Source organism: Eubalaena glacialis, chromosome 19, assembly GCF_028564815.1.
Source record: "Eubalaena glacialis isolate mEubGla1 chromosome 19, mEubGla1.1.hap2.+ XY, whole genome shotgun sequence".
Classification (NCBI taxonomy): domain Eukaryota; kingdom Metazoa; phylum Chordata; class Mammalia; order Artiodactyla; family Balaenidae; genus Eubalaena; species Eubalaena glacialis.
The window spans coordinates 2,779,960-2,805,109 of record NC_083734.1 but is presented as its reverse complement, the minus strand read 5'-3'; the positions used below and the strand labels follow the sequence as shown (position 1 = coordinate 2,805,109).

Here is a 25,150-nt window from a genome sequence, read left to right as displayed (position 1 = left end):
TCTGGCTTTGGTATCAGGGTAATGCTGGTTTCATAGAATGAATTGGGAAGTCTTCCTTCCTCACTTTTTGGGAAAAGTCTGTAAATATTGGTTCCTCTTTAAATGTTTGGTAGAATTCACCAGTGAAGCCATTAAGTTCAGGACTGTTTTTGTCAGGAGATTTTTTATTACAGATTCAGTCTTCTTACTAGTTACAGATCTATTCAGAATTTCTGTTTCTTCATGATTTAGTCTTGATAGGTTTTGTGTTTCTAGGAATTTGTCCATTTCTAATAGGTTATAGACTTTATTACCATAGTTGTTCATAGTATTCTCTTATAATGTTTTAGTTCTGTAAAATTGGTAGTAATGCCCCCATTTTCATTTCTGCTTTCAGTTATGTGAGTCTCTGTTTTTTCTTAGTCCATCTGACTAAAAATTTGTCAATTTTGTGGCTCTTTGCAAAGAACCAATTTTGGTTTTATTAATTTTCTCTATTTTATTTTATTATATTTTTACTTATTTAATTCTTTTAGTTTATTTAATTCATTGTTTTACTATATTTTATTATAGCCATTCTAGTGGGTGTGAAATGTGGTTTTAATTTGTACCTTTACTTCATGCAAATTAATCTTGAGCATATTTTCATAAGTTTGTTGGCTATCTATATACCTTTTTTTGTCTGTTCAAGTCCTTTATTTTGTAATTGAGTCGTTTCTCTTTTTGCTGTTGAGTTGTGAAAGCTTTTAATATATTCTGGACTCTTATTAGATGTATGGTTTGCAAATATTTTCTTCCATCCTGTAGATTGTCTTTTCACTTTTTGATAGTGCCCTCTGTTGCACAAACTTCTAAAAAAATTTAGATAAAACTGACATATAAAATTATATTAGTTTCAGGTGTACAACATGATGATTCGATGTTTGTATATGTTGTGAAATGATCACCACAATGTCTAGTAACATACATCACCATACATAGTTACAAGAATTTTTTTCTTGTGATGAAAACTTTTAAGATTTTCTCTCTTAGCACGTTTCCAATAGACGGCACAGTGTTATTAACTCTAGTTTCCATGCTGTGCATCACATCCCTGTGACTTGTTTATTTCTTTGGTATTGAGTTGTTGCACAAAAGTTTTTAATTTTGATGAAATCCACCTTATCTATTTTTGTTGTTGCTGTTGTGCTTTTGGTCCATTTCCAAACTGTCAAAAAAATTAAGTGGTGTTGGAATATAGAAATATTATGGAAGAAATAAAAAACTAAGTAGAAGACTTTGAGTTTTCAGTCTGACATGTAAGTAGCCCAGAAATCATCATACATGTAGGGGAGGCAAAATTTTACCTTTCCCCTCTTAGGGTTTTTCAGCTGGACCTGAGAATTAAACTGACATTAAGACAGATTCCCAGGAGAAAAGCATACACATTTATGTAAGTTTTATGTGACACAGGAGCCCTCGTAAGGAAGTGAAGACACAAAAATGTGGCAGAATCTACATGCTTTTATAGTGGCCTGTAGCATGTAAAGAGTGGCAGCTGTGGGAGAGTAACTGAGCCATGTGTAGAGGCTAAAGGAAGGTAAGAATTATTTTAACAAGGTCTGTTTGTGTAGAATTCTCTCAGCTCTGACTCCCCAGCAAAGAAGTTTCTCTTCTCCTGGTACAGGGATGATGGCATCTTTCACATGGGAGTTTTTATGTCCTCTTTTCAAAAAGAGAGCAGAGATTAAAATGCTCTTCTAACCGCCTTTCTAACAACAACAACAAAAATCTGCCATTTTTTCAAGTGCCTTTAGTTCAAAATAATTCTTATGCTAAAGTGGCACATTTGGGGGTGGCATATTCTGCCACCCTTCATTCCTCTCCACTCCCACTTTGAAACTTCCACAAGAAGTCTCACAGCCCAGAAGCTAAAGTACCTTGTTTCATAGCTCACCGAACTAGTGTCTTAGTCTTGAGAATAAGTCAGTGCAGTTAAACTCTTCTGTCTGTTTCGAGAGGCAGTGGTGCAGGGGGGTGTCCATGTCCATCTAAGTTAGGTCTCTATGTGGTGTGAGCAGTCAGGCATTTATGAGAGGAGTTTCTGAGGAAACAAAAGAAAAACAAAGATTCATAGTTGGAAACCTAGTTTCTGAGTCCGGCAGTTGTAATTTGGTGAATTTCCTGGTTTGCAGTTTGAATGTCTCTGTTTATGGAATTGAGTGTTCCCATGAATTTTCTTAGTGGCCTGCAGAACAGCAGGCATGAAGGTTGTCCATATGTGATCTGTTTTGGTGGTTTCTCTGAAGTTTATATCATGTCATCCAGCTTTAGCTTATAGTGTTTCAGGAAAAGGATAGTTTTAATTCTTAGTGATTCCAAGTTAGAATGGTGGGACAAAACTTGCTATTGTTAGTTTGAGCAGTTGTAACTAGATACTGGAGGAAACTAGAATAATTCAGGATCCAGTCCAGTTTACAGGTAGATAACAAAACCTCAAAGAAAATGAATAGGGCCATATCTAATAACCACAGGGGTGTCTGATAGTTTTCCATTGAAACATAATTTTCTCTTTATAGTTACCCTATTTTTCTCAAATGCCATTATAGTAAGACTATTTGTTTGTAAAATAAGTTTAGTCTTATCCTGGCCTGATTATTTGTATAAACACAGCAACAATAGTGGTTTATCATATAGGTCCTTTTCAAGTCACCTTTGTTGGAACTTTTAATAAGGAATTCTAGAGTGGACCTTTAAAAGTCTTTCAAGTCTAGGAAGCCAAGCCAAGAATTTGCCATCAGACTTCCCCTGCAGTACCTATAGATTTGGGTGAATTCCACTCTTCTTGAGGTCCCCAAGTGTATCTTAAGGTTCCTGGGCCAGCTGGAAAATGACCATCCTTACTCAAGTGTAAGTAAGGTACCAGGCCAGTGTTTCAAGGCCCTTCATAAGCATTGGCTCCATAAAGTCAACATCAGTTCCTTAAATCTGTCTGATCACATCTGATTCTATGTACATGTAGGTCAAATAGGATGATCCAGACAAAGCCTCAGTAATAAACCAGTGTTTCCAATTTTGTGCTGTTATAGGGAGAACAGATTCTTATCGAACCTATGCAAATAAGTATTTTGCCATGAAAATGAGAAACTAAGAGTATCTGAATTCTGCAAGGATCAGGTAGAGAGAAAAGATACATGTTTTAATTTTTATTTTAAAAAGTATAATCTATTAAATTGTGGTAAATTATAGATAGCTTAAGAGAAAGAGAAAAGGTTTCCTTAAATCTGGAAAACAAAACATTAAAGAACCAAGAATGCTTCAAACAAAAAGTGCAAAAATTATAATCATCTGCATCAGTTCATTTCAGTCACATGTAATTAAGTCTTGTCTTGCTATATCTTGGGTTAGCAGTTTTATGAATCAATTTCTTCATTAGAGTTCTAAAAATTCTTACCCAGTTCAGTAGTATGATCTTAAAGTTGTCAAAAACCTGTATTCTGGAGTACTTGTCAGGGCCCTTTCCATGAATCTCCTTGAAGATGAAGCATTTTTTTCCCTGTAATTGATTGTAAATGCTTTCAGAGAAGAATCAAAGGTAAAACAATAAAACTGTGAAAGACAAAAGACGTAAAAATAGCCATGGTGAAAGATTTGGTGAGATTTGACGATTAAAAAAAAAGATGCAGTTGACAAGGAAATTTGATTATTTCTGTGACATAGAGAATTTTAAAATAATAATTGGAATTATGACTGATTATATAGACAGTAAGGACATTGTCAAATTGATAGTTGAACTTCATTAAAGTTTTAAATTTCTGCTCTGCAAAAAACACTGTTAATAGAATGAAAAGATAAGATAGGGACTAGGAAAAAATCTCTAAAAAACATATCTGAAAAAGGACTGGTATCCAAAATGTACAATAAAAAGAACACTTTATTTTTTTTTCCTGTATTAAATCTTTTTTTTTTTAAATAGATCTTCATTGGAGTATAATTACTTCACAGTACTGTGTTAGTTTCTGTTGCACAACAAAGCGAATCAGCCATATGCATACACATGTCCCCATGTCCCCTCCCTCTTGAGCCTCCCTCCCATCCTCCTTATCCCACCCTTCCAGGTCATAGCAAAGCACAGAGCTGATCTCCCTGTGCTGTGCTGCTGCTTCCCACCAGCTGTTTTACATTCGGTAGCGTATGTATATCGATGCTACTCTCACTTTGCCCCAGCTTCACCCTCCCACCCCATGACCTCAAGTCTATTTTCTATGTCTGTCTCTTTATTCCTGCCCTGCTACTAGGTCCATCAGTACCATTTTTTTTTTCTTAGATTCCATATATATGTGTTAGCATTTGTTTTTCTCTTTCTGACTTACTTCACTCTGTATGACATACTCTAGGTCCATCCACCTCACTACAAATAACTCAATTTCGTTTCTTTTTGTGGCTGAGTAATATTCCATTCTGTATATGTGCCACGTCTTCTTTATCCATTCATCTGTCGATGGACATTTAGGTTGGTTCCATGTCCTAGCTATTGTAAATAGTGCTGCAATGAACATTGTGGTACATGACTCTTTTTGAATTACGGTTTTCTCAGGGTATATGCCCAGTAGTGGGATTGCTGGGTCATATGGTAGTTCTATTTTTAGTTTTTTAAGGAATCTCCATACTGTTTTCCATAGTGGTTTTATCAATTTACATTCCCACCAACAGTGCAGGAGGGTTCCCTTTTCACCACACCCTAGAATTCCAGCTCTTATTGTTTCTATATTTTTTGATAATGGCCATTCTGACTGGCGTGAGGTGATACCTCATTGTAGTTTTGATTTGCATTTCTCTAATAATTAGTGATGTTGAGCATCTTTTCATGTGCCTCTTGGCCATCTGTATGTCTTCCTTGGTGAAATGTCTATTTAGGTCTTCCGCCCATTTTTTAACTGGATTGTTTGGTTTTTTTGATATTGAGCTCCATGAGCTGTTTGTATATTTTAGAGATTAATCCTTTGTTATTTCATTTGCAAATATTTTCACCCATTCTGAGGGTTGTCTTTTTGTATTGTTTATGGTTTCCTTTGCTGTGCAAAAGCTTTGAAGTTTAATTAAGTCCCATTTGTTTATTTTTGTTTTTATTTCTGTTACTCTAGGAGGTGGGTCAAAAAAGATCTTGCTGTGGTTTATGTCAGAGAGTATTTTTCCTATGTTTTCCTCTAAGAGTTTTATAGTGTCTGGTCTTACATTTAAGTCTTTAATCCATTTGGAGTTTATTTTTGTGTATGGTGTTAGGGAGTGTTCTAATTTTATTCTTTTACATGTAGCTGTCCAGTTTTCCCAGCACCACTTATTGAAGAGGCTGTCTTTTCTCCATTGTATGTTCTTGCCTCCTTTGTCATAAATTAGGTGCCCATATGTGTGTGGGTTTATCTCTGGGCACTGTATCTTGTACCATTGATCTATATTTCTGATTTTTTGCCAGTACCATACTGTCTTGATTACTGTAGCTTTGTGGTATAGTTTGAAGTCGGGGAGCCTGTTTCCTCCAACTCCGTTTTTCTTTCTCAAGATTGCCTTGGCTATTCGGGGTGTTTTGTGTTTCCATACGAATTGTAAAATTTTTTGTTCTAAATCTCTGAAGAATGACATCGGTAGTTTGATAGGGATTGCGTTGAATCTGTAGATTGCTTTGGGTAGTATAGTAATTTTCACAATATTGATTCTTCCAATCCAAGAACATGGTATATTTCTCCATCTGTTTATGTCATCTTTTATTTCTATCATCAGTGTTTTATAGTTTTCTGAGTACAAGTCTTTCACCTCCTTAGGCAGGTTTATTCCTAGGTATTTTATTCTTTTTGTTGCAGTGGTAAATGGGAGTGTTTCCTTAATTTCTCTTTCTGATTTTTCATTGTTGGTGTATAGGAATGCCAGAGATTTCTGTGCATTAATTTTGTATCCTGCAACCTTACCAAGTTCATTGATTAGTTCTAGTAGTTTTCTGGTGGCATCTTTAGGATTTTCTATATGTAGTATCATGTCATCAGCAAACAGTGACAGTTTTACTTCTTCTTTTCCGATTTGTATTCCTTTTATTTCTTTTTCTTCTCTGATTGCCGTGGCTAGGACTTCCAAAACTATGTTGAATAAGAGTGGCAAGAGTGGACATCCTTGTCTTGTTCCTGATCTTAGTGGAAATGCTTTCAGTTTTTCACCACTGAGTGTGATCCTTGCTGTGGGTTTGTCATATACGGCCTTTATTATGTTGAGGTAGGTTCCTTCCATGCCCATTTTCTAGAGAGTTTTTATCATAAATGGGTGTTGAATTTTGTCAGAAGCTTTTTCTGCATCTATTGAGATGATCATATGGTTTTTATTCCTTAATTTGTTAATGTGTATCACATTGATTGATTTGCATATACTGAAGATTCCTTGCATCCCTGGGATAAATCCCACTTGATCATGGTGTATGATCCTTTTAATGTGCTGTTGGATTCTGTTTGCTAGTATTTTGTTCAGGATTTTTGCATCTATGTTCATCAGTGATATTGGTCTATAATTTTCTTTTTTTGTGATATGTTTTTCTGGTTTTGGTATCAGGGTGATGGTGGCTTCATAGAATGAGTTTGGGGTTTCTCCCTCTGCAATGTTTTGGAAGAGTTTGAGAAGGATAGGTGTTAGCTCTTCTCTAAATGTTTGCTAGAATTCGCCTGTGAAGCCATCTGGTTCTGGACTTTTGGTTGTTGGAAGATTTTAAATTACGGTTTCAATTTCATTATTTGTGATAGGTCTGTTTATATTTTCTAGTTCTTCCTGGTTCAGTCTTGGAAAATTGTACCTTTCTAAGAATTTGTCCATTTCTTCATGGTTGTCCATTTTATTGGCATATAGTTGTTTGTAGTAGTCTCTTATAATCCTTTGTATTTCTGCAGTGTCAGTTGTGATTTCTCCTTTTGCATTTCTAATTTTATTGATTTGCATCCTCTCCCTTTTTTTCTTGATGAGTCTGGCTAAGGGTTTATCAATTTTGTTTATCTTCTCAAAGAACCAGCTTTTAGTTTTATTGATCTTTGCTATTGTTTTCTTAGTTTCTACTTCATTTATTTCTGTTCTGATCTTTATGATTTCTTTCCTTCTACTGACTTTGGGTTTTCTTTGTTCTTGTTTCTTTAGTTGTTTTAAGTGTAGGGTTAGATTGTTTATTTGAGATTGTTCTTGTTTCTTGACGTGAGATTGTATTGCTATAAACTTCCCTCTTAGAACTGTTTTTGCTGCATCCCATAGGTTTTGGGTTGTCGTGTTTTCATTGTTTCTATGTATTTTTTTATTTCTTCTTTGATTTCTTCAGTGATCTCTTGGTTATTTAGTAGCGCATTGTTTAACCTCCATGTATTTGTGTTTTTTACAGTTTTTTTTTCCGGTAATTGATTTCCAATCTCATGGCATCGTGGTCAGAAAAGATACTTGATACGATTTCAATTTTCTTAAATTTTCCGAGGCTTGATTTGTGACTCAAAATGTGATCTACCCTGGAGAATGTTCCATGTGCACTTGAGAAGAAAGTGTATTCTGCCACTTTTGGGTGGAATGTTCTATAAATATCAATTAGGTCTATCTGGTCTATTGTGTCATTTAAAGCTTGTGTTTCCTTATTTATTTTCTGTTTGGATGATCTGTCCATTGGTGTAAGCGGGGTGTTAAAGTCCCCTACTTTTATTGTGTTACTGTCAATTTCTCCTTTCATGGTTGTTAGCACTTGTCTTACGTATTAAGGTGCTCCTATGTTGGGTGCATAAACATTTGTAACTGTTATATCTTCTTCTTGGATTGATCATTCTGTAGTGTCCCTCCTTATCTTTTGTAACAGTCTTTATTTTAAAGTCTATTTTTTCTGATACGAGTATTGCTACTTCAGCTTTCTTTTGATTTCCATTTGCATGGAATATCTTTTTCTATCCCTTCACTTTCAGTCTGTATGTGTCCCTAGGTCTGAAGTGAGTCTTTTGTAGACAGCATATATATGGGTCTTGTTTTTGTATCCATTCAGCCAGTCTGTGTCTTTTGGTTGGGGCATTTAATCCATTTACATTCAAAGTTATTAATGATATGTATGTTCCTATTACCATTTTCTTAATTGTTTTGGGTTTGTTTTTGTGGGTCTTTTTCTTCTCTTGTGTTTCCTGCTTAGAGAAGTTTCTTTAGCATTTGTTGTAAAGCTGGTTTGGTGGTGCTGAATTCTCTTAGCCTTTGCTTGTCTGAAAAGCTTTTGACTTCTCCATCAAATATGAATGAGATCCTTGCAGGGTAGAGTAATCTTGGTTGTAGGTTTTTCTCTTTCATCACTTTAAGTATGTCCTGCCATTCCCTTCTGGCCTGCAGAGTTTCCACTGAAAAATCAGCTGATAACCTTATGGGGATTCCTTTGTATGTTATTTTTTGGTTTTCCCTTGCTGCTTTTAATATTTTTTCTTTGAATTTCATTTTTGTTAGTTTGATTAATATGTGTCTTGGTGTGTTTTTCCTAGGGTTTATCCTGTATGGGACTCTCTGTGCTTCCTGGAGTTGAGTGACTATTTCCTTTCCCACGTTAGGGAAGTTTTCAACTATAATCTCTTCAAATATTTTCTCAGACCCTTTCTTTTTCTCTTCTTCTTCTGAGACCCCTATACTTCAAATGTTGGTGCATTTATTGTTGTCCCAGAGGTCTCTGAGATTGTCTTCCTTTCATTCTTTTTTCTTTATTCTGTTCCTCGGCAGGTATTTCCACCATTGTGTCTTCAGCTCACTTATTCGTTCTTCTGCCTCATTCTGTTATTGATTCTTTCTAGTGTATTTTTCATTTCAGTTATTATGTTGTTCATCTCTGTTTGTTTGTTCTTTAGTTCTTCTAGATCTTTGTTAAACATTTCTTGTATTTTCTCAATCCATGCCTCCATTCTATTTCTGAGATATTGGATCATCTTTACTATCATTACTCTGAATTCTTTTTCAGGGAGATTGCCTATTTCCTCTTCATTTATTTGGTTTTGTAGGTTTTTACCTTGCTCCTTCATCTGTGACATACTTTTTTGCCATCTCATTTTTTTTTTTTTTTATGAGTGGAATTGTTTTCCTCTTACTGATTGTTTGGCCTGAGGTTTCCAACTCTGGGGTTTGTAGTCTAGTGGGTAGAGCTGGGTCTTGGTGCTGAGATGAGGAACTCCATGAGACCTCACTCCAAAAAATATTCCCGGGGGTCTGAGGTTCTCTGTTAGTCCAGTGGTTCGGACTCGGAGCTTTGGCCCGACCCCAGGCTCGTGAACCAAAATCCTGCAAGCTGCCTGGGGTGGCAAAAAAAAAAAAAAAACAATAACAAAGTAAAAAATAAAATTAGACTAGGAAACTAATAGATATGTTAGGGAGAATATAAAAGTAAAAATATAGATGAGTCAACAACCAGGAGGTACAACAGTACCACAATAGTAAAAAAAGAGGAGCAGGGAAAAAAAGAGGGGGGGAAAGGCCTTGGCTATGGAGAGCAGGGCCTAAGCAAGGGCGTGGTTTGGGCAGTGGGCGGGGCCAATGCTCAGGACCCACGGGGCTGGAAAAGGCCCTGGGGGCTGTGGGGAGTGGGGCTTAGGCTCAAGGAACAGAAGAGGCCCAGGCGTGCCCTGCACCCCTGGTCTCAGAGGTCAGGGGACCTCACCTGGGAGCCCAGCAGGCTTCCTGGGCTTGAGTGGGCGGGGCAGATGCCCTTCTTTCCTCTCCTGCTCCTCCGGTCTGGGAGGGCCCCTCCTGACTGCCTCTCCTGATCTCCCCGGCCTCAGGGGCTCCGATCCTGTCTGGCCTCCGCTTCTCCTCCCCCCTCAGTCCCGCTACGTCCTACCAGTTCGCCTTGGGGTTCCTCTGTCTCCTTGGGGGTCAGAGTCCCCCACCAGCAGCTGGCAGGTGCTCTAGATGTGGGGAGACGCCAACTCTGCATCTTCCCACACCGCCATCTTGACTCCGCCCAGAAAGAACACTTTAAATTCAATAATATGAAAACAACGCAATTAAAACATGGGCAAAAGATCTGAATAGTCACCTTATCAAAGAGTATAGATGGCAAATAAGCATATGAAAAGATGCTCAACACCGTAAGTCATCAGGGAATTGCAGATTAAAACAACGAGATACCACTCTATACCTATTAGAATCTAATCTACCTATTAGATTTTACCTATGGCCAAAATCTGGAACGCTGACAACACCCAATGCTTGCAGAGATGTGGAACAACAGGAACGCTCATACATTGTTGGTAGGAGCCCAAAATGGTACAGCCACTTCGGGAGAGTTTGACAGTTTCTTACAAAGGTAAGCATAGGCTTACAATATTGTCCAGTGTTCATGGTGCACTTATTTACCCAAATGAGTTGAAAACTTACATTTACACGTAAACCTTGGACACAAATGTTAATAGCAGCTTATTTCTTTTTTTTTTTTTTTAATTTATTTTTGGCTGTGCTCAGTCCCAGTTGCGGCACACGGGATCTTAGTTGCAGCATGTGGACTTCTTGGTTGTGGCATGCAGACTTCCTAGTTGCAGCACGCGAACTCTTAGTTGTGGCATGCATGCGGGATCTAGTTCCCTGACCAGGGATTGAACCTGGGCCCCCTGCATTGGGAGTGTGGAGTCTTACCCACTGGACCACCAGGGAAGTCCCTAGCAACTTTATTCTTTTTTTAAAAAATTTATTTTATTTATTTTTGGCTGCATTGGGTTTTCGTTGCTGCGCACGGGCTTTCTCTAGCTGCAGCGAGTGGGGGCTACTCTTCTTTGCGGTGCGCGGGCTTCTCATTGAGGTGGCTTCTCTTGTTGCAGAGCATGGGCTCTAGGTGTGCGGGCTTCAGTAGTTGTGGCATGCGGGCTCAGTAGTTGTGTCTCGTGAGCTCTAGAGTGCAGGCTCAGTAGTTGTGGTGCACGGGCTTAGTTGCTCCGAGGCACGTGGGATCTTCCCGGACCAGGGCTCGAACCCATGTCCCCTGCATTGGCAGGCAGATTCTTAACCACTGTGCCACCAGGGAAGCCCTAAAAAAATTTTTTTTTAATTTTTTAAAAACCAGAGTGGTTCTACAAGTTAACAGTCTCGCTAGTAGTGTATACGAGTCCCTGTTATTTCACATCCTTGATGACACTTGATATGGCTTTTTTTTTTTAGTATAGTTGATTTACAATGTTGTGTTAGTTTCAGATGTATAGCGAAGTGATTCAGTTTTATATATATATATGTACATTATAACTGATAATTTTCATTATAGGTCATTACAATATATTGAGTATAGTTCCCTGTGCTATAGTAGGTCCTTGTTGATTATCTACTTTATATATAGTAGTGTGTATCTGTTAATCCCAAATTCGTAATTTATCCCTGTCCCCCTTTCCCCTTTGGTAACCGTTTGTTTTCTATGTCTGTGAGTCTATTTGTTTTGTAAATAAGTTCATTTATCATTTTTTTTAGATTCCACATATGAGTGATATCACATGGTATTTGTCTTTCTCTAACTTCACTTAGTATGATAATCTCTAGGTCCATCCATGTTGCTGCCAATGGCATTATTTCATTCTTTTTTATGGCTGATATTCCATTGTATATATGTACCACATTCTCTTTATCCATTCATCTGTCGATGGACATTTAGGTTGCTTCCATGTCTTGGCTATTGTGAATAGTGCCATTATGAACATTGGGGTGCACGTGTCTTTTCAAATTAGAGTTTTCGTCTTTTCCGGATATATGCCCAGGAGTGGGATTGCTGGGTCATAAGGAACTCTTGATATTGCTTTAATTTTTAATGTTTGGGAATCTGGTGGCTGCCTAATTGTTTGCTTTTCCTGATTGTAAAAGTAATGCATAATTTTTTTCCAGTAAAAAAATTATCAGAGAACTATAGACAAGTAAAAACTATGTGTAATCCCATCACTCTGAAGTATCCTCTGCTAATATGCTGTATACTTTCAGACTTTTTTCTTATATGTACTCATGGTTTGGTTCCCAAACTCTGGGCCAAGGTGCTATGGGGATAGCAGTGAATCCACAGGCACATTTCAGAGTATTTTAAAATTTCAAGGGAAACAGAATGAGGCTTAATGCCTGTTATACACCATGCAAGCTATCAGCTGAAGGCATTTTACAGCTCTAACATTAGAACGCATCATGTATTTTTTTAATGATGTCGTTGTATCTTTGCAAAACTTATCTCAGCAGTTGCTGTGATAAAACGTTGTGTGAAAGTCAGCGTGAAAAAGGCAATGAGGGTAGCAGCGTCCAACCTGACCTCAGGGCCTGAGAAGTTGTTCAGTGCCCAGCAGGTGCAGGCGTCCACTTAAGAATGAGACAAAAAAAGACTATTATTTTTTTCCATTTATGTGTATTATTTTTTAAATAGCTACTAAATTGTTAGGCTATGAGTAATTATCAACTTAACTAATTAATGAATAGGTATTTCTTTTGGCCACAGGGTGCCATGAAAAACATATTGCTAAGGCACTAACAAACGGTGCCATTAACAAGGAAAGTTTGGGAACCTCTCTGTCATACACGCTTTTAAAAAGAGTCTGAGATCACACTGTGACAGTCTGGCTTTCAGAGTGTCCAGGGACCTTCTCCAGGCTGTGGGCCCCTGCTGGGGGTCAGCGGAGGTAGAGGTGTCTGGTGGGGTCCTTGTCTCTGCTGCCCTGAAAAGTTCTTGAATACTTCATGGCCTTAGTGCGTGAAGGGGCCAGTTCTTTGTAAAGAAATAACTTACTGTTGTTTTGTAAAAATGACGTTAGTCATTAGTTTTAAAAATTTAAGTAATACAGAATTATACAAAGCAAAGAGGAATAAAATAATTCCAGATTCCTCCTCTCAGAAATAACACTGCTTACTGGGGACATTTGGTGGATGTCATTCCAGATCTCTCTCATACTTACACGTGAGGATAGAAAGTAAATAAGCTGATAACAATGGGATTATCTATAGTACTATTTTTTAATGCAATTAAATTTACTCTTAAATTCAATGAAAGACTAAAATGAAACTGAATTGCTGAATTTCAAGTGAGGTTTACTAATGAGACAGTATTTAATTAAAATAGCTCTTAGTGTAAAAAAGAGTTATTTAAAAAAAGTTGAAGCTTGTTTAGACCCCAGCTTTCAACCTTCCATAGGATTTACTGATATGAAAACATAAAAATTAGGGAATTTATGCTTTATCCCACCTCTGCATTCCCTGCCTCCTGATTTTTTAAAAAACATTATTTTTACATTTACATTCTGTTCTATGATCACAACTCACGTTCTTAAGCCTTACTTCCTTATTTCCATATTGCCGGTCCTTCTACCAAAGAGTCCAATTCCTGAATTATTTTGATTGCAAGCAGTTTTTTGTTTTTTTTTAATAGCCAGGGGTGCTATATCTGCTGAGTTGTTACATGCTTGAGGATATTTATGTGTTTGTTGGCTTTATTCAGCATCTGAGGGACAGATGGTCCTGGGTCACATTTTTCTTGCTTCTAGCGGACATTGCTGTAGTGTCCGCTAGAAATTAATGCAGCTATATAGAAGAAATTGTGAAACCACCTGATTTTTTTTTCTGCTTTGTAGGTGATTTGCTCTTTCTTCCTAAAGATCTAGACATTACTTGTCATCAGAGAACAGAATTGTCATCAGGCTCTATCTTAGTATTAATTTTTGTTTGTTTTTTAGGTACAGAGTACCCATTAAAGTGTCAGACTTACTTGTTTGAATACTTCTTCTGTTCTGTTCCTTTTTCCAAGAACAGCAGTACATATTGATATATTAGCATTAATTTTTCTGCCTTTCATCCTTTCTATTGTACTACAATATATATAGCATAAAAGTTGTCATTTTCGTAATTTTTAAGTGTAGATTTCATTGGCATTAAGTACATTCAAAATGTTGTTGTCACCACTGTCCATTTCCAGATCTTTTTCATCATCCCAAACAGAAACCCTGTACCCATTAAATAATAACTCCCCATTTCCCCCTCCCCCAATCCCTGGTAACTCTTATTCTGTCTCTGTGAATTTCCCTACTCTAGGTACCTCATGTAAGTGGAATCCTACTATTTTTGTCCTCTTGTATCTGGCTTATTTCACTTAGCATAATGTTCTCAAGATTCATCCATGTTGTAACATGTGTCAGAATTTCATTCTTTTCATAGCTGAATAATATTCCTTTGTATACATATAAATCCATTCATTTGTGATGGACACGGGTTGTTTCCATCACCTATCGTGAGTAATGCTGTGGTGAACACTGGTGTACAAGTATCTGTTCGAGTCCCTGCTTTTAATTCTTTTGGGTATAACCTAGTAGTGGAACTGCTGGATAATATGGTATTTCTACGTTTAAGTTTCTGAGGAACCGCCAAACTGTTTTTCACAGTAGCTTGCATCACTTTACATTCTTACCAGCAATGCACAAGAGTTCCATATTTCTCCACATCCTTACCAACACTTATTTAAAAATATTTTACTTTGTGATTATAGGCATCATAATAGGTGTGAGGTGCTATCTCATTGTGGTTTTAATGTGCATTTCCTAAATGGCTAATGATGTTGGGCATATTTTCTTGTGCTTATTGGCTATTTGTGGCTGGCCTGGGGACCCCACTTGTGGCTGGCATCTGAAGGGCAGTCTTTTTGGAGATGTGGTTCTTTAACTTGTGGGATCTGATGTTGACTCCAGTTAGTGTCAGACTTGAGCTGAGCTGTAAACACCCAGTTGGTGTCAGATCAGTCCTTCCTTCAAATTCCCCGGCTTTCTTCTGCCTGCTCCAATCTGCCGCAGAACCCCTGCAGTGACATTTTCATTTCAGGTTTCGTATTATTCAGCTCCAGGATTTCTGTTTGGTTCCTGTACTTTCTTTGTTGGCATTCTCTCTTTGTTGAGAGATCACGCTCCTAGTTCCCTTTACTTCTTTGTCTCTTGTCTGGGCATATTTATTTGGGGATAGTCTCTATTAATCTTTTCTTCCTGGTAAATGGCCATACATTCTTGATTCTTTGCATGCATAGTAATTTTGTATTGAAAACTGGGCATTTTGAATATTATAATTTCATTAAACAGTTTTTGGCTGTCTTGAATAATGCTGCTAGGAACATTCATGTAGAAGTTTCTCTGTGGACATGTTTTCAGTTCTTTGGGTATATACCCAGGAGTACAGTTGCTGAGTCACATGGTAACTCTATGTTTCACTTTTTGCGGAACTGTGAAATTGTTTTCCATAGTGGCGGCACCATCTTACATTCCTACCAGCAATGTATGAGGGTTCCAGTTTCTCCCCATCTACGCCAGTGCTGTATCTGTGTTTATTACAGCCACTTAGTGCACGTGTAGTGGTATCTCCTTGGGGTTTTCTTTTGCATTTGTCTAATGGCTAAGATGTTAAGCATCTTTTCATGTGTTTGTTTATTGGCAATTTGTACATCATCTTTAGAGAAATGTCAATGCAGATCATGTGCCCATTTTAAGAACAGACTGTTTTGTAGAGAAGTTTCAGGTTTAGGGTTTAATGCTAATAACGTGACTCATGGGGGGCGCCTATGTAGCTTCAGGAGGGCAGCTGGTCATCAGAAAGACCACCTGAGCACCATCACCTCTGTACTTTACCCTGTGCATCTCTTCCATGTGGCTCTTCCTGAGTTGTATCCTTTATAACAAACCAGTAATCCTATGTGAAGTGTTTTCCTGAGTCCCTGTAAGCAGTTATTTAGTTTTAAATTTCTTCTATTTTCATATTCCAACAGTACTTAATTTTTTTTCTGACAATGAATGTGGCAGTGGATTTTTAGATATGACAACAAAAATGAAAGCAACAGAAAAAATAGATAAATTGGGCTTCATCAAAATTAATAACTTTTTGTTCAAAGAGCAGACACTATTGAGAAAGTGAAAATATGGGCTACAGAATTGGGGGTGGAGAATACTGCAAACCACACCCATCTGATAAGGACCCAGCATCCAGAGTGTATTAAAAACTCTTACAACTCAGCAACAAACAACTCAATGTAAACATGGGCACATTTCTCCAGAAAAGATAGATACACAGATGGCCAGTAAACCTATGCAATGATGATTGACGTCATTAGTAATGTGCATTAGAACTGCAAACTAAAATGACAGTGAGACACTTCACACCAAGATGGTATAATAGTTTTTTAAAAAATTAAATTATTAATTTAATAGTGTTCCAGGGGAACACTGCTCTCCAGGTCATCGGGTGGGCTTTGTGTTGGGGAAGCTCCAATGTCTGTCAGTCATTTTTTTTAGGATTTCCTATTTGGATTGGTCAAATTCCCTTGAAAAGGCTCTAAAAATCTCCATCGAGAGGTGCATCCATACCTGCTGGCATCTGGGAGCTGAGCAGCAGGAGAGAACACAGGTTTATTTTTTAATTAATACAAAAGTTTAACAAAAACTTCTTAAAAGGCAATAAGCTACAAGTTATGATTTAGGTAGAAATAGTCCGAGCACACATTTTAAAGTGTTTATTTTATAAAAGCTCACACGGCACTACCTGGGACCGGACTAGACAGCACTTCGTACAAACTCACCGACAAGACTGAACACGTAACAGAGAAGCACAAAGACAGCGTGACCAGCAGTTAATGTTAGAGGACCTGCTTTCCTGGAAGACGAAAGATATTGAATATACGACGGCATAAAGAACACTTACAGCCGGGAAAACCAGATTTGCAGATTTAAAAACCATGACAGAGTTAACGTTTGGGAGAAAAGTTCACTTAAAATTATAACTCTTTTCTTCATCTTCAGTAAGCAGTAAGATCGTGCAAACCTCTCAGAATAACTAAGCACACATCTCAACTAAGTGGTATCCTTTCCACATTTAGTTGAGAGTGTAACCACTGTCCCAGTGACCAGGTCACTTCCCACGCTTCCCGTGTGGCATGTCGTTGTCACTGCTAGTTTGTGGGCTGGGGTGATTCAGTTTCAGCCACAGTCAGTGAAAACTTATTACAATTCCTGCTACCAGGACAGCGAAAGCTAAAACTACAGCCGCCCCGCGATACAAAATCAGCTGGGTCCCCGTCAAGACCTCCCCAATGGTGGCCACCCCACACGAACTGTTCTCCTCTACCAGCTGCATGGCCTGGCTCTCAGGTCGGATGACATCAGGTAGAATCACCCCATTGGCTACCTCTTTCTCTAGGACGGACAGATCTGTTTGCAGAGAACAGTGAGATATTTCCTTACGTGCTAGTCTGAGTAAAGGGCATTCCTGAAGGTGACACGAGCCTACGTTGTAAATGGTTTGTTACATGTGGGGTTATTAAGCACGTTCCAGAGGGGAACCCAGAGTTGGCCTCCCAGTGAGAAGGCAGAGACGAGCTACACTGCACAAGGGAGCAGGAGCTCATGCACCGAGTTCCAGGCGTGAGAACCAGAAATAAAGGACATTGGAGAACGTCCCCCGTAAACTCACTTACCTGTTGCAGTGGGCACAGCCTCTTTCGTCCCTCTCAGCCCGGCTCGAACCTGTGCCTAAACAAAGCGTCACAGAGGTAAAGCAAGTGCAGTCAAGCGAGGCCAGTTCACTGCTGTTAAACTGTGGTTAAGCTCCCTCGGAAACTACGCTAGAAGTGACAGCATCGAGCGGCGGTCTTCCTTGGTCCTGCAAATGCCAGTGACAGTAGAACATGACACTAGAAACCACTATTCTTCGCCCCCATATCAGCTCACAAAAATGAGCTGATAAGTGCAACTTATTAATATTGGGAGCTGATAAGTGCAACTGTTTGGACCTGTTGCCATAGTTGCAAACATAACATATTTTTTGCACTGTGGCCTTGACTGCTCCTAAATCCCGATAAAAGGAATAAAGTCTAAAGATAAATGGTACAATCACCTAAGGGATAGTTTATGGTCCAACTGAACATCCTGTACACTTCATTCCCTCCAGCAATCACACTGAAGGGAGGAAGGACATGATACGTCACCGTAAGGAAAGGCAGAAGGGCTGCAAACCCTCAAGGGTGGTCCAGACGCAGACGGTGGCGGTCTGCACACCTCAGCTCCTCCTCACGGCTCTTTGTCCAGGACACCTTCCCTCAGCCGGCCTCCCACCCATCTCCTCTCAAACCCTGACGCAGTCAGCAGGGCTCACACTTCAACACAGAGATGCCCAGAGGGTCAGGATCCCGTCCTCAACCCACAGGACAGGTTCTGCCCCCAAGAACTTCCCTGATCACAGGCACTTAGCATTTTGCATTTCTTAGGAAACCATGGACCAAAAGATCCTTTTTAAGATGCCTAAAACTAGACAACAGATCAGGAAAAACAGGAAACACTACTGCTTTTCTAAGACTACCGCACCAAAACAGCAAAATAGTTTCTAAGCGAATTCTCTTTTTTTCTGGCTGAGCCCTGCTCAGTAGCTACTAAATTAACTCCACATTAAGAGGAAACCGTGCTGACACAGGATTTCCTTTTGCCCCCAGCTCTCATGTTGGATGCATTTCACTAATCAAAGTGCGTCATGCTGCCAATGGATTTCTTACCATTTTCACCCTGCAAGATTCCTTACCTGCCCTGGGATCAACAGGGCCCCATCTCTTAGAGGACCCGCCATCTGTTACCTGCTCTGCCACTCTGTTCCAGTTTATCCTCCAGATGTACACCAAGTAGAAGAGGGTTTGAAAGAAGACACAGACCATCAATCCGGACCAGAGACCTGTGGGTGGGAAACAAGTATCCCATTCGGATTTTCTGCAATGCCCCCTCCCGGCATCATTAACATTCTCCCGTAACTACCGTATCCACAGCGTAAGCTGCAGCTTACACTAAAATTTTAGATAATTATGGACCAGGATCAGACTCACCACTGACCAGGTTTGACTCCAACTCTAGTGGGAACCCACTGGAAGGCTTTAGGTGGGTGTGTGCATGTACCTGTGAGGCCTGATGTTTCTAGAAGCCCACTTTGAGAACCATCTCTCCAATTGCTGTGTACAAGAGATGACTGAGAAACATTATAAACAATGCCTATCTCCTTATGAGAAGAAACTATTTAAACCACTTAAATATCATTGCATAACAAAGTAGATATAAAATACCCATTCACATATGAATAACTGCACTACAAAGCCAGCTGTCTAGGCTTGAGTTGGAACCCAGTATAAACTGCGAATTAGTCTGCTAACCTGTTCACATGTCTGGGGCCCCACGTTGGCAAGGGGTCACTGAGGCTGGGCCTCCCGTGGACTCCTGCCATTTCACTGGAATAACCTCTCGAGTTGAGAAGCATGTGGATGGACAGTTTATACCCTTTGATGGACTGATTCCATTCCTAGGAATCCATCCTAAGGAGACACTCAGGAATGTCAATAATTCATATACCTGGGATGCTCGTCACAAAGTTATTTAAAAGAGGAACAACTTACAACATCGCTAATTATTAGAGGAATGCAAATCAAAACTACAGTGAGGTACCACCTCACACTGGTCAGAATGGCCATGATTAAAACGTCTACAAATAACAAATGCTGGAGAAGGTGTGGAGAAAAGGGAACCCTCCTACGCTGTTTGTGGGAACGTAAGTTGGTGCAGCTACTATGGAAAACAGTAAGGAGATTCCTTAAAAAACTAAAAATAGAGTTGCTACATGATCCAGCAATCCCACTCCTGGGCATATACCCAGACAAAACTATAATTCAAGAAGATACATACACCCCAATGTTCATAGCACCACTGTTCACAACAGCCAAGACATGGAAACAACCTAAATGTCCATCAACAGAGGAATGGATAAAGATGTGGTACCTATACACAATGGAATACTACTCAGCCATAAGAAAGAATGAAATAATGCCATTTGCAGCTACATAGATGGACCTAGAGATTATCATACTAAGTAAAGTCAGTCAGAAAGAGAAAGACAGATACTATATGATATCACTTATATGTGGAATCTAAATATGACACAAATGAACTCATCTATGAAATAGAAACAGACTCATAGACACAGAGAACAGACTTGTGGTTGCCGGGGCTGGGGGGGCGTGGAGGGGGGGAGGCACGGACTGGGAGTTTGGGGTTAGTAGATGCAAACTATTACACATAGAATGGATAAACAACAAGGTCCTACTGTATAGCACAGGGAACTGTATTCAATATCCTAGAATAAACCATAATGGAAAAGAACATAAAAAAGAATGTATATATATGTATAAAACTGAGACACTTTGCTCTACAGCAGAAATTAACACAACATTGTAAATCAGCAATACTTCAATTTAAAAAATAAAAGGGGAGCAATTCAAATGTCCACTATTAGGGAAGCATTAAATAAACGATACAAGGAAATACTAGAGAATTAATAAAAACCATGTCTTTAACATGGGACCGGGGGAAATTACATATTCAGTACAACCCCACTTTTGTGAATAACAGAAAAAATACTGGGAGAAAAATAATTTTAAAAGGCTGGAATAAAATACATTGAAATACCTCAGGTTTTATATTTGAGGAGTGAACTAGAGGTAATTTTAATTTTCATCATATTTTTTATGTATTTTCACAAGATTTCCATGTTGTTAATGTATAATTAATAGTTTAAAAGTGTTATTTAACAAATCTGAGCACCTGCTAAATCAGTCCAATAGCGAGAAGCACTTTTATGGACAAAGAGGGAAATCGGACGTGTTCTTATTCTAAAGAGCTTAGCGTCTACTAGAGTAGAGGTGTTTATGTTTTTTGCTTTTTTAAAGTAAAGCTGAATTGTGAAACCCCAGCAGCTCATAAGGCAGAGGCTCTGGCTATTTGGTTAAACGGTATTTCCGTGGTGTCGACGACGGTGCTTGCTAGGGATGAGACCGTAATAAATACTTGGCAGTTCTGTGTCCCAAACAGAAGGATGAAATCCTTCTTGACCCTGATCAAATACCCCACAGGCTCCCAGCCTGAACTAGTCATCAAAAGAGACATGACATTGAGGACAGTTACTCATTAAGCCATCACATGACAACATTTCCAAAAAGTCAGGATAAGAAACTAAGCACCTCTGTTTGTGTGGACACAGAAGGCTCTCACGACAGCTGCAGGATTAAAATTTCACAGAGCAATGGGGACAGATTCAAAATTGTTTACACGGTAAAAATGTACTGGTTGACACAGAACAAAAGGAGCTACTTGAATACATACTACAGCATTCGGTCAGTCCTCGAATCAGACTATTTTCTGCAGAAAATACAACTCATCGTTACTGAGGAAATCCAGAGAAATTGCAGATGTGGATATAGATGCAGAACACACATACAACAACTTACCCCAAAAGCACATGACAGATTGTTTTGCACAATTCTATACATTTAGAATCTTGATAAAATGGATAGATTTCTGAAAATATGTATAATTTGCCAACGTTGACCCCCCCTCCAAAAAGATATAAAGTCTAAACAAACTGATTTTCAGAGAAGAAATTGTGAAAGCTGCAATAAACTCCTCCAAAATGCCCGGCATGACAGTTTCATAGAATTTAGCCAAACCTTTATAATAATAATATTCCTATACTATGTAAATTGTTCCAGGGAATACAAAAAGGGAGCATTTTTAATTTTCCTTATATAGTAAGTGTATATTAATACTGTTAATGTCATAACTTTACAAAGATTACACAAAGAAATGAAACTACTGACCAATCTTACAACTATCATTGCAAAATTCTTAAATACAATATTAGTAGACTCCAGCAGCTCACTAAAAGAGTAGCACATAATAATCAGGATTGTTCAATATGAAGAAAGCAAATAATATGATTTATCATCATAAGAGATCTAAGGATAAAATTTATAGGATCATCTCCCCAGGCACTAAAAACTTAATTTTTAATTAAAAGTATTAATGGGATTGTTTCTATATACTAACAGCTGTATTGCACTTCTGTATACTAACAACGAACTATCAGCAAGAGAAATTAAGGCAACAATCCCATTTACCATTGCATCAAAGAGAAATACCTAGGAATAAACCTACAGGTAAAAGACCTATACTCAGCAAACTATAAGACACTGATGAAAGAAACTGAAGACAACACAAATAGATGGAAAGATATACTGTGTTCTTGGACTGGAATAATTAATATTGTTAAATGACCATCTTACCCAACACAATATATAGATTCAATGCAATCCCTGTCAAAATACCAATGGTATTTTTCACAGAACTAGAACAAATAACTTTAAAATATGTATGGAAACACAAAAGAATAGCCAAAACAATCTTGAGAAAGAAGAACAGAGCTGGAGGAATCACATTCCCTGACTTCAAACTACACTGCAAAGCTACAGTAATCAAAACAGTACCATACTGGCACAAAAACAGACACATAGCTCAATGGAAGAGAACAGAGAGCCCAGAAGTAAACCCACACACTTACTGTCAATTAATCTATGACAAAGAGGCAAGAATATACAATGGAGAAGAGACAGTCTCTTCAATAAATGGTGCTGGGAGAACTGGACAGCTACATGTAAAAGAATGAAATTAGAACATTCTCTAACATCATATACAAAAATAAACTCAAAATGGATTAAAGACCTAAATGTAAGACCAGATATCATGAAACTCCTAGAGGAAAACATAGGCAGAACACTGTTTGACATAAATCGTAGCAATTTTTTTTGATCCATCTCCTAAAACAAAGGAAATAAAAGCAAAAATAAACAAATGGTGCCTGATAAAACTTAAAATCTTTTGCACAGCAAAGGAAAATCTTTTGCACATCAACAAAAAGTAAAGAAAACCTACTGAATGGGAGAAAATATTTGTATATGATCAATACAGGGTTAACATCCAACATATATAAATAGCTCATACAACTCAACATCAAAAAAACCACCTGATTAAAAAATGGGCAGAACTGAATAGAAACTTTTCCAAAGAGGACATGCAGATGGCCAACAGGCACATGAAAATATGCTCAATGTCACTAATCATCAGTGAAATAGAAATCAAAACCACAACGAGGTATCATCTCACACCTGTCAGAATGGCCATCACCAAAAAGAAGACAAATAACAAGTGTTGGCGAGGATGTGGAGAAAAGGGAACCCTCGTGCACTGTTGGTGGGAATGTAAATCGGTGCAGCCACTATGGAGAACAGTATGGAGGTTCCTCAGAAAACTAAAAATAGAACTATCATATGATCCAGCGATTCCACTCCTGGGTATATATTCGAAAAAACCAAAAACATTATTTCAATAAGATACATGCACCCCAATGTTCATAGCAGCATTATTTACAATTGCCAAGATATGGAAGCACCTAAGTGTTTATCAACAGATGAATAGATAAAGAAGATTATGGTAGATTAAGTATTCCATCAGAGATCAGCCATAAAAAAGAATGAAATTTTTCCATCTGCAGCAACATGGATAGACTTGGAGGGCATTATGCTAAGTGAAATAAGTCAGAGAAAGACAAATACTGTATGATCTCACTTATATGTTGAATCTAAAAAAAATACAACTAACTAGTGAATTTAACAAAACAGAAGCAGACTCACAGATACAGAGAACAAACTAGTGGTTACCAGTGGGGAGAGAGAAGCAGGGAGGGGCAAGATAGAGGTAGCCGATTAAGAGGTACAAACTATTATGTATAAATTAAGCCACAAGGATATATTGTACAACACAGGCAATATAGCAAATATTTTATAATAACTATAAATGCAGTATAATCTTTAAAAATTGTGACTCACTATACTGTACACCTGTAACATATAATATTATACATCAACTATACCTCAGGTAAAAAAAATTTAAATTAAGAAATAAAAATTTAGGACTTCCCTGGTGGCACAGTGGTTAAGAATCCACCTGCTAATGCAGGGGACACGGGTTCAAGCCCTGGTCCAGGAAGATCCCACATGCCACAGAGCAACTAAGCCCGTGCACCACAACTACTGAGCCTGCGCTCTAGAGCCTGCGAGCCACAACTACTGAGCCCATGTGCTGCAGCTACTGAAGCCCGTGCGGCCTAGAGCCCGTGCTCTGCAACAAGAGAAGCCACTGCACTGCAACCAAGAATAGCCCCCACTCTCCACAACTAGAGAAAGCCCGCGTGCAGCAACGAAGAGCCAACACAGCCAAAAATTTAAAAATAAGTAAGTTTAAAAAAAAAAGAAAAATTTAAAAAGTACTAGAGGAGAATAAAGAAAAAATGTTAAAATCCTATTGTAGCAGTTCTTGCCAGAACAACAAGAAAAAGGCAAAAACACTAGAAAGGAAGGAGTAAAACTTTCTATTTACATGACATGCAATTACATTTGACAAAACGCTCAACCATTTTTGTTGGGAACTTTCAGTAAAGCAGACTCCATGGATACTTCCTGAACGTGATTTAAGAAGAAATGCACAGGGGCTTCCCTGGTGGCGCAGTGGTTAAGAATTCGCCTGCCAATGCAGAGGACATGAGTTTGAGCCCTGGTCCGGGAAGAGCCCACATGCCGTGGAGCAACTAAGCCCATGCGCCACAACTACTGAGCCTGCGCTCTAGAGCCCGTGTCCCATAACTACTGAGCCTGCGTGCCACAACTACTGAAGCCCATGCACCTAGAGCCCATGCTCTGCAACGAGAAGCCACCAAAATGAGAAGCCCGCGCACCACAATGAGTAGTCCCCGCTCGCCACAACTAGAGAAAGCCTGCACACAGCAACAAAGACCCAACGCAGCCAAAAATAAATTAATTAATTTTAAAAAAAGACATGCACACACGTTTGTTAATGTATGTGTGTTTACATTGTGTGTATATGTGTATGTCAGCCCCAAATCCAGCATGCTATTTAGTACAGAAACATCAGAAGCACAATCTCTGAAGTCCTGAACAAGACAAGCGTTTCCACTATTACCACAATTTATTATTCTATTAGAGGCTTTAGGCAGGAAAAAGAAATCAGTGGTGTAACATCTGATAAGGAGAATATAAAACTATTTGTACACGATATGATTGTATGCCTGGAAATCCTGTGAGAATCAACTGAATACTACTCAAATAAGAGGCATTCAGAATTTTAACAAGCTACAAAATTCACAGACAGTAATTAACAGCCCTCAAATATACAAGCAACAACCACTTAGATTACAGGATGGAAGGGAAGGCCTCGTCTACAATGGCCACAAAAGGATAAAATGGGGATAACCTTAACAAGAAATGGGC

The 25,150-nt window shown here is 38.5% G+C and overlaps 1 protein-coding gene across 1 annotated transcript in view; it reads right to left on the bottom strand.

The window, feature by feature from the left end:
• Positions 1-25,150, bottom strand: part of LOC133080424 (multidrug and toxin extrusion protein 2-like) — an 85,260-nt gene that overhangs the window by 9,056 nt on the left and 51,054 nt on the right. The window contains exons 17-18 of the mRNA XM_061176315.1: positions 18,572-18,666; positions 17,423-17,477 (exon numbers count right to left, since the gene is read on the bottom strand). Coding sequence (XP_061032298.1) covers positions 17,423-17,477; positions 18,572-18,666 — 150 coding nt within the window. The remainder of the gene's footprint in view (positions 1-17,422; positions 17,478-18,571; positions 18,667-25,150) is intronic.